The sequence below is a fragment of the Anas platyrhynchos genome, chromosome Z (genome assembly GCF_047663525.1).
Source record: "Anas platyrhynchos isolate ZD024472 breed Pekin duck chromosome Z, IASCAAS_PekinDuck_T2T, whole genome shotgun sequence".
NCBI classification, from domain to species: Eukaryota; Metazoa; Chordata; class Aves; order Anseriformes; family Anatidae; genus Anas; species Anas platyrhynchos.
In genome coordinates, this window is record NC_092621.1 from 74,356,759 (window position 1) to 74,367,104 (window position 10,346).

General features: G+C 44.8%; 1 protein-coding gene across 1 annotated transcript; it reads left to right on the forward strand.

The window, feature by feature from the left end:
• The first annotated feature begins 646 nt into the window (after positions 1-646).
• On the forward strand, positions 647-8,904 carry TMEM215 (transmembrane protein 215). The gene has a single exon (XM_038171312.2). The coding sequence runs from the start codon at positions 1,245-1,247 to the stop codon at positions 1,965-1,967; it is 723 nt and encodes a 240-aa protein (XP_038027240.1). The 5' UTR covers positions 647-1,244; the 3' UTR covers positions 1,968-8,904.
• The last annotated feature ends 1,442 nt before the right edge of the window (positions 8,905-10,346 follow it).

The following is a 10,346-nucleotide window of genomic DNA, read 5'->3' on the forward strand; positions in this document are numbered from 1 at the left end:
CAGAAGCTGTGACCTCTGCCCAGAGGACATCCTCAGGCTTGCTGTCTGCAGGCAGCGTGGAAATCCACAGCGTGGGGGTGCTTTGTGTATGGTGTGCGGTGGGGAGGGTGCGTGAAGATGAGGGTCGGTGGTAGCATTTTTAATGGGCTCTCTGAGCTTTGTGCATTCCTAATCTTGACAGCAAGTCGAGGAGAAGGGGTCACATTAATGGGGTAACTCACAGGAGCTGGGGATTCGCAGCTTGGTTCAGGATGCCCTCTTACTCCCTCAGAGGCTTTCTGGTGGCACTCCTTCCCACCTCCCACTGCCTCCACTCCGGGTGAAAGCATTTACTCCTTTACATCACCATTAAGTGTCGAAGCAACCTGCCAGAAAATGCTGGTGGGCTCCTCACTCCTCTCCACTTTCCCATGCACTTTGGGTCCTCTCCTGTGCTTGCTCACAGACACCGAACACAGCCAGCAACCCCAGTGTACGGCGGCACTTTGGCACCACGGGACCCCCGAACTGCACCCCAAAAGCCAGGCTGGGGTCTAGGAGGGGTGACAAAGGGGGTGGTCTTGGTTCTTGGGGTGGGAGCCCAGCATCTCCTAGGGCGCTGCTCCCTGCCTGCTCGTCCCCCGGTGACATTTGGTGCTGTGAATTGGGGGTCTTGGGGGAGGGAAGGGAGCTCAGCCCCGGCTTGTGTTGCCCATCGTGCGGGCGGGGGGGGGAGAGGGGAGTGTCCGAGGAACCCCCCCGCTGCTGTGTGCACCGGGACACCCCTAACACACCCCACACCAACCCTCCTAAAGCCGCCCCCCGCCCCACATCCCACCGACCCCGACCCCCGGCGGCAGCCCCCCGCGGCCGTGGGGGCGGTGCGCGTACTCACGGCGGGCGGGCGAGGAGGAGGAGGAGGAGGAGGAGGAGGAAGGAGAAGAAAAAGGGCAGGCATCCCTCCCGGCGCACACCCCTCGCTTTTTTTTTTTTTTTGGCAGGCTCTGAGCCACCTCTCGTGGCACGGCCGAGCCCACCCGTGGCCGCCGTCACGCGTGGGAGGGCGCCGGGGCTTTGGAGAGGGGGGGACGGGGGGGGCGCTCCCTCCTTAGCCCGGCGGCCGGCGCAGCGCGGCGCAGAGCGGCTCGGGGAGGCAGGAGGAGGAAGGCAGGAGGCTCCCGGCCCCCGTGCCGCCGAGAAGAAGCCGTGCGAAACCCGTCCCAGCCGTCGGGGATCCTCCAGGGTCCCCTGGTAGGGCAGCGAGGATGGCGAGGACCATGAGACCCGACGACATCAACCCCCGGACGGGGCTGGTGGTGGCTCTGGTCAGCGTCTTCCTGGTGTTCGGCTTCATGTTCACCGTGTCCGGCATCAAGGGGGAGACGCTGGGGGACATCCCGCTGCTGGCCATCGGGCCGGCCATCTGCCTGCCGGGCATCGCTGCCATTGCGCTCACCAGGAAGACTGACGGCTGCACCAAGTGGCCCAAGAACAAGTGCCCGTGCTGCAAGCAAGGCAGGGACCGCGATGTGATGGAGCTGCTGAGGACGCCCTCGGACCTGGAGTCCGGCAAGGGGAGCTGCGACGAGCTGGCCAAGAAGGTGTACCACAAGGACCGCAGGGCACCGCGCACCGAGGACTCGGTGTCCATCTGCACCACCACCACCACCACCACCACGGCGGGGGAGTGTAAGAGCCTCATCAGGAAGGTGGACCAGGAGGAGATGCTGAGATACCTGGAGACCTGCTACCCGGAGATGCCAGGGAACGTGTTTGTGGGAGACGGCTCCACGTACAGTGCCTTGGAGAAGACGAGCTCTTCTCCCACCAGGGACAGCGATGCTTGCCCAGACGTTGAAGACAACATTTTTGTTGCTCCTAAGGACAGCATCATCGTCTGCTCCTACAAGGAGAACAGCCCTTATGACAGATACTGTTGTTACATAAACCCTACCGGAGTCGCCTCAGACCAGGAGACCATAGTGTGAACAATGCATACTTTATATATATGTACGTATTCATACAAAAACTACAGCTCCAACTTCTTGATAGGGGATAATATAGCTGACTGCACTGCATGGGACAATCCTGATACTATTACAATTTAACCTGGTATGTGACTGATACTCAAACCTTTTGTGCCTGAAATACTCTTTCTGTAAGTAAACAAGCATGTTTAAAGGTTAAAGAATTCAATTTTTCATTTTGAGGGAAAAAAAAAAATCCATTATAGTTTTACTTTCTCCCCTCCTCTCCCTTTTGTTTTCCTGCTGTCTGTGGTACACGAGCCCATAGACACGCTGGCAGGAGGTCAGCTGGGAGCAGGAGCTGAGTCAAAACTCTGGAGCTGTCTGTAGGAAACTCTGTGGTGCTCTTGGTACATCCTGTCAATAGTGTCCCCTTGCTTTCGGGAGGGACTGAGAGGTGCCAGCATGCCCTCAAACAGCTGACCGATGTTAGGGAGCCTGGAAGCATTTTTTCCCTTCCTTCTCCTTCCTGGCAGGATTTTACTTTCCTGTTTCAAGGTGTCGATGTGCCGACCCTGTGGGCTCTTCTGGAAGTCTCCTAGGAGCTAGATGAGCTCGGGGGAGATTTCAAAGACTAAGCTGTCATCAGTGGCACGAAAGGTACAGGTTTTAGCTCTGTTCCTTACCAGTATTGAGTTCACTGAGACGTGCATAACACGTTTGGATTTTCAAGGCATACTTGACAAGGGGATTACAACATGATCATGACACAGTTCTTGCAGATGTCAGTGGACTCAGGATCTTAAAAAAAAATGATTCCAGTACTTTTTAGGGAATATTCCAGTACTTCTAGGGAATAGACTTGCATGGGTTTTGTTGAGAGCTGGATCTGACTCTTTGGAAAATGTCATTTTCATGTGCCTTTTCTAAACTGCCAGATGTTTCTCTGCGGCTCATGAGTGGTTACAGTTCACACAGGAGCTGAGGGAGCAGAGGACCTGGCTGGCAGAGCTTTTTGTTAACTACTTGTGGATATACAGCATGAGACGTATGAAGTGAGTAATGAGGATTAATTCAAACTCTGAGCCTGCGGCTTACATACAGCAATGCAAATCCTGCCTCTTCTCCCCAGCAGAAAATTGCATGTTCCATGTAGTGTACAAAATTTTATCTGGCAGCTATGTAGATAATAGAGACGCGACCTTGTGTGATGTGTACGCTAAACAGCTACTCTAAGGGTTAAGCTCTTAGGGTCGTGGTTTCTAAAACATGGAGTAATTTGCTAGCATCTCACAAAGTCTCAGTCCCTGTAACTCAACTCTCAGACCTACTTTGAATAGTTCCTCTGTGACGGCAGTGTTTGTAACTGTTTTTACTTCACCTACTTTCGATCGACCGTAAGTTGCAGCAGACAAACACTTTGAATTATCAGCATAAGAAAGAAGACAGAGTCTTTCTCTTGTAGCACCCACAAATACCGTGTAGAAAGTGGCAAAGAACTTTCCACTGAAAGGAGCCACTCTTTGCAGCCTGTGGAACTGATGGGGAAGCGGAGGGCAACTTTACACGTCCCCTAGTTATTTGCTTGGAAACTTGATTGTTGTTGCCAACTTCTTATAGACTAACAGACTCTGAAGAGGTTTTCAAAAGGGGGAAATACATTTTTTTTATGGAAGGTTTCTTTTTGTCAGACCAAATGAGATGTTACATTTCTGCTGTGGCCAAGCTTTAATGGGACATCTGAAGTCTATTAGGAGAAGTTAAAAAAAAAAAAAAAAAAAGATAAAAAATGCTATCTCGTCTGAGCCAGTTAAAGCCTCTTAATAGGTGGTTACAGGGCAGCTTTGCTGCTCTGGAATACATTAACAGTGCTGTGGGAATGAAAAAACTCTGTGCAACCCACGTTTCATACACAGAGCAAAGGAATTTCACAAAAAGAGACCATCTACCAGAAGCGCCGAGCTCCCATGTCCAGATAAAAGCTCTCTGTCGTTGTCAGACAGGCTTTCTCCTGCAGGCTCAATCGCTGCAGGATTTTACTCTGCAACGTACAGAAGCAGCTCTTTGATGGCATGGGAAAATCTTATCTTGTAACCTCTGAAGTCAACAGCTGAGCTGCTGCTCAGGTACATGATTAGGAATGGGGTCTTTAATCTCTTTCTGTTGCTAGGGGACACAGGTGAGGATCTCACCCAGCCCCTGGAGATCAGACCCACCGAGGGGAAGCATGCTGCCAGGTAGCTGAATGCTGCCTTTGCCAGGGCTGTGAGCAATCCTTTAGCATTGCATAATAGAGCAAAGCATCAGCCCGCTGGGAGCCTAGATTTGTACAGTTCTGCAAATATATATAGGAAGAGGTCAAGTTTTTTTTTGTTTTTTTTTTTTTTTTTTTCCATTTTGTCTAGGATTAGATGTTCTCTGTCAAAAGTTATATGGGGTTTTGCAAGGCAAGACAGCAAACCCTAGTGACAAATGGAACAGTAAATACATAACTTGAGATGCTGCCGTGCAGATCTGAGGCATCTGCTTTATTTCCTTTCTGAATCTAAAACCTAAAGAAAATCTGTATTAAACCCAAGTTTATTGGAAACAAAATTTTCCCTCAACATAGAGACAGACATAAAAAATGTACGTTTAGAGCATATTTATACGCAATGTCTTTCCTCCATTGAATTAGCTGAGGTACGACTTTACAACAAAATATAACTTTGAGCAATGTTTCTAGGCTAATCCAGCATAATTCACTACAGGGCTTTTTTCTGAACATGTGAGAGTTTGAAGTTAAATAAATATAGTTGTACTGCCTCTGAAATCCCAATCTCTATGATTTTTTCCTTTCTTTTCTGCTAGCTAAGCAGAGAATGAAATGGTAATTGATGAATTTGGCCATTTAAAACCAAAGCTTTTTTTTTCCCCCCCACAAAGTGAGCATTTTTCATACACTATAGTTTTGCCAGTAAAAATCCACTGCTTATTTGATCAAAGACAGCATGACAGCAGCCTCAGGGTTTTTATGCAGATAACATGTCCAGGCCTGAGAATTATTGAGGATTTATTTTCATTCAGCTCATGTGCTCTCTTCTGATGGCTGCTAGAACTTGTAGGGCCAGTGCTGATCCTGGAACAAGCAGCAATAATTATGTTGCTTTTCAGAGGCAGCTGCTGCTTGTCCTGAATCTGAAATTGGCTCCAGGATACCACAGTTTTGGGTGCGATTCCAAGCCATGACCTGGCGATGAGAGCTGCTTTCTATCCTTGCTAACTTTATAATTTCTCTGGGTTTAAATTCTCCCCTCAGTGCTGTTCTCCAAAGAAGGCACTTGTAGTGGAGCTCTGTTTGTGGTCCTGTTGAGGTCAATGGCTGCACATTGCTTGGTCTTACCCTAGGGCATATTTTAGCATTTAAGGAAAGACAGTGATTTAGACACTCCGAGGTTCCTAAAATATATAATTAAGTCGGTTTTAGACTAGAAGTTATCATAGTGCTACAGTGGAGTTTACCTTCTTTTAAGAAACCATGTGACAAATCAGCTGTATTCAGGACAGTTTTGTCCTGCCTTGTTTCGATATCCATGGGCAGAAGTAGCATTTTTACAGCCATATGAGCTGATCATTGCAAAGCCTTTAGCAGGAAATTGGGATTTTTAATCAGCGTGTGGCTTGTCCCTCTTGAGAAGTAAACAATAGCTGGTGCTTTCTGACCAGAACCAAGTGAGTGGGAGGTGAGCATCCCTCAGGACCAGTGTTTCATTCCTGATCTGAGTTGAGCAGAAATTGCCTTCCCACAGGCAGTTTTTCCTCCCCATCTGATGAAAACTGACTGCAGTCCCAGCTCCAGCGAGCATTTATCACGTTGCAATTAGCAGAGTAACAGGCACTATGACCCCCTCTCTGCAGATCTGATACATGACAGGACTGTTTGCAGGGAGAGCTCCTGCTCTTGACCAGAGTGGTAGAATCTCAGCCCGCAGCATCGACCCAATGTAAGAGACATCTACTAAATCATAAGTGCTTGCAGCACAGGCCTAGGATTTTGCATCTCTGTGTGTGTGAATGAACGCCTTTCATTCTAAAGATGCTGTAGACATGGGTTAAGGAGGGGCGGCTGTCACCCCTCAAAATCTCAGCCTGATTTTCACAAGCATTTAGGAACTATCTATTCATTTGCAGAGCACAGCCTGCACTCAGACACTGGACTCTCAACATGTTGCCAGTAAATACATCATGCTGGAGAATGCAGTTTGGACAAGGAGCAATTTTCTGAATCCTGAAAGGTTTCTATGTAAATACTGTTATCAATAGTATTAAAATGTTTAGTTTTTTTTTCTTGATATGTAGGCTAGAGCAATTTTCTTGACACATTCTTGACACACAGCATGGGGCATCGGCTGCAAAGCAGCTTTGCTGAGCCTGTTTGTAACCTGCAGCCAGTCCAAACGTGATGCTTGCTGGGACAACTAGGTACGTTTGTTACTTGTCTGGTGTTATCAGCACTTTTATGTCTTGTGTTCTCAAGCAACGCAGAGACCAAGTCTAGAGTTCACTTATAATGCTTTCTGGCAAACTTTCATCAGTAAACATTGCCTTTAGTTTATCAGTCCTCTCAGAGGAGGAATGTCAGACCCCGTATTTCTTTACCAGAGAGGAAGGTCCAGCTATCACTGCTTTTTAAACCATTTGCCACTTTCTCTTGAGAATAGTTGCGAGGACCTTTCCTGACTATCCTATTGTCAGATGCCTGCAGAGAGGTTTATTCTCATTTCTTAGAAACACTGCATCATGCATAGGTGTACATATGTCAACCACTTGTTTGCAAGAGCAGGTAACAGGATGCACAGAGATAAATCCATTTGAGATCTACACACGGGACCCCCAGTCTTTCAGACAGCTCACATCAATTTTCTGCCTCTACCCTATTGCTGCTATCCTGAAAGTTTGAAAATCATATTCTTTACAATAAGAGAATCTTTCAAAAAATCCCTATATTGTGGCTCTTTAAGGACATAGTTCTTCCAGCAGGATACGGATTTTGAATGTCCCAGTACCATGTTTTATCATAGCCCCTTTGAAATTGTGGCATCATTACCAGTAGAAAATTCAGATTTTCTACTCTTTTGCATCCAGCAATTCCCCAAATCCTTGGTAAAAGCCTTGAGCCCTTGGTTAGTTCCGCTAGATTTAGTATTAGAATCTTTTCAACATACAGTTTCATTACTTAGGGAATGGAAAAGGGGTGAACATTTTGAAAATCTGACTCTGTACCTTAAAAAAAAAAAAAAAAGAAAAAAAAATATTCTTGAAAGCAGAAGAGACCAAAAAGGTTTCACAGACAGTATTGCATTACTGAGCTATATTCTAGTCCCATAAAAAATACGTCTAATGCATGTAGCAGGGGTCTGATGCCAGGAATGCCAATTTGTCTTCAGATCTCATCAAACCACATTTACACATGATTGTATTTGACCATGAAATGCAGCGATAACCATTACCAATTGTGCCCAATCAAGCACAAAAGGAGGCAATGACAGTAGCTTTGTTTTTAACATTCACTGGCTAGGAAGAACCTGTTCCCTTGCCGCAGAAATACAAGGTAAAATTCCAAAAGGTGTTAAAAGTAAAAAAAAAACGTAGAGCTTCAAGGTCAAACTCAGTGAAATATAGAAACTGTTAAATCCAACACTACAAGTTAGTTTCAAAAAGGGTACATATGTGCATAAGAACTAGGGCAGTGCAAAAATGGGGTAAAAATACAGAAGGTGGTGTAGCATGGTTCCCTTACTGTCCGAACCAGAGGGCTGTGATTAGTATGTTATGGGACTCTAAATGACACCATATGGACTTGTGTATGCTCATTGGAAGTTTTAATTATCAGGGTTCCCACACCACCAAAAAAAAAATATCTCACATTTCAAAATTATTACTTCATACCTCTATATCAGAAAGTGCATTTTTAATAGGTTTTAAATTAGGAAGGGAGGGAATTTTCCCCCACTTTCCCTGGAGAGAACATTCAGTTGCAAATGATTTTATCTTTGTATTCCTTGCTAGAATGTAATAATGTTTAATCCAGTGTTTTGTACTGCCTGGTGTGAGGTAGGGCACAATCGAGACAGGAGTTAGGAAGACAGAGTACTCATTATCCGAAAAGCAGATGTTAGCCAGCTGGAGAATAATCAGAATAAACTTGTATAGCTTTGCCTTTTTACTGCTTTGAAAGGACAGCCCCAGAAAGACACTCTTTAAAAACCAAAGACTTAACTATGGAGGTCAGTTGAGATGGAAGGGCTATTAATTACTATCGGGGATCTAAGTGGGGTGGGAGAGAGAGACGACTACCTGCTCTGCGTCCTGGGGAACCTCATGCCAATCTCTTCCTCAGACCCGACCTTCAAGACACTACACAGTCGCTGACTCCATCGTTAGGCTCAGCACTCATACTATGCCCTTGTACTGTTTTTCATTCCACCTGATTTCCTTTTATTTTCTTTAAACAAACCGATGTTTCTGATCTCACTTCATAGCTGTAGGAAGAAGCAGACAGCTTTTCTGTTTACGCTAAAAGGAGCATGGAACTGGAGATATCTGCAAATATCAATAGCAAACTAAAAAAAAAGATATTTGCTGGGGATAAAGACTAATTTTTCAGTGGCAAAACACAGTCTCTTTCCAATGTAAATGGTTTGAAAAAAAGTCTAGGAAGTTTTACACCTTTAAATACATCAACCATTTTTTTTAACTTGTTGCAACTTTTTTAAATGTTGTGGTTGTTCAATCTATTCCTCAACATTCAAAATGAAAAAAAAAAGTGATGGTTTATCAATCCAATTAAAGACTTTCTTAAGTCATTTTTTTGTGTTATGAGATTTATTTAAAGTACATGCCTGCGTCCTCACCTGCATGTAGATCGGGCTGCAATGAGCAATAATCATACAATAAACAAACAATAAGACACACAAACTTTTCATAAGATTACCACATCATGAATACATAATGGAACATTATCCATTGCATTATGTTCCATAACTGTAGACACTGAAAGACTGGGATGTGAATCTCTGCAGATTTAACACATCTCATATATGTGCATCATGCTGCTTGTCAGACTTCACAGTGACCAGACAGCAATCACTCGACAGAGCTTTTCTGCATTGCCATGGTCACGAGGACTTTAGGCAGCAGCTTCCAGGGGAGCCACAACACCTCTCTGTATTTCTCAGGCAGTGAGAAAAACTGGGAGCTATAGCAGAACCCTCTGGAGAGCTGAATTTCAGTAGCATTTGTCTCAAGTGAATCCCCGCACAAGTATATAGATTTAGAGCAGCAGAATGGGACAGCATTTTTGTTTTGCAGGTGATACAAAGACCACATCGCCCTTGTATCTGAAGTTTCATGTTGACAACCATCCTGTGTTCCCTCAGTGGGATCACACTTGAGATGTCTGCAGTGTTCAAACCTGAGACACTTCTAATAAAGATGTCAACAGTTTTGTGACTTTATATTGGATATTGATCTGCACTAATGTCTCCTTATATAGTTATATTTATAACCATAATATTTTTATATATATTATATATATATTACGTACTTATATGTATGTGTGGCCACAATACAGAGAAAATAATAATAATAAAAAATCTCTGCAGTTATGTCATCCCCAGAAGGTAAAAGCAAGGCAATCTCACAGGCTTTATGCTGCAGCCACCTTTGCTGAGCTAGCTGTGTAGTACAACCTCTGCAGATTGCTGCATTTTATATAATGCCTGATAAAATCTGTGCAACTCTGTAGTGCACATGTCCCTGTAACTTGCCTGTTGTTTTGGTAGGTGGCAATGAAATACGGCTGGAGGCATCGACAGCAGCTTTCAAAAGTCTTGAGTTAAATCTTACGTACTTGCCAGTTGACTGAGGACACTTCAGTTTGTATCCGTAACTTTCATTACTTCTATATTCTAGAAAATGAACAGTAGTATCACAGTCAGCCAACAAATAACACTAATGAGGACTACTGTTTGAAGTCTCAGGAGAGATACCACAGATTCAACAGAACTTAATAATCTCATTCTGGAGATACTCTCTTGAAGAGACAGTGAAAAAACTGAGAGTTAGAATGGCACTGGTGCTCCCTGAGCTGTACCTCTTTTGCAAATAGCCATACAGACTCCAAGCCTCTTGAAGTCAACAGGAGTCTGTCCATTATCATCAGCAGAATTTGAATACTACCCAAGGACATACCCATGGTGGAGGCTGTCCATCCAACAAGATTGCTAATGGTCACTCAGAATTCATTTATATGTAGAAAACTTTAGACTCAGAACACATTCGTTTTTAAGCTTTTAATTCCGAAAACATTAAAAGAAAGCAGATGAGTTAAAACTGCAATGCTTCTACAGATGAACATAT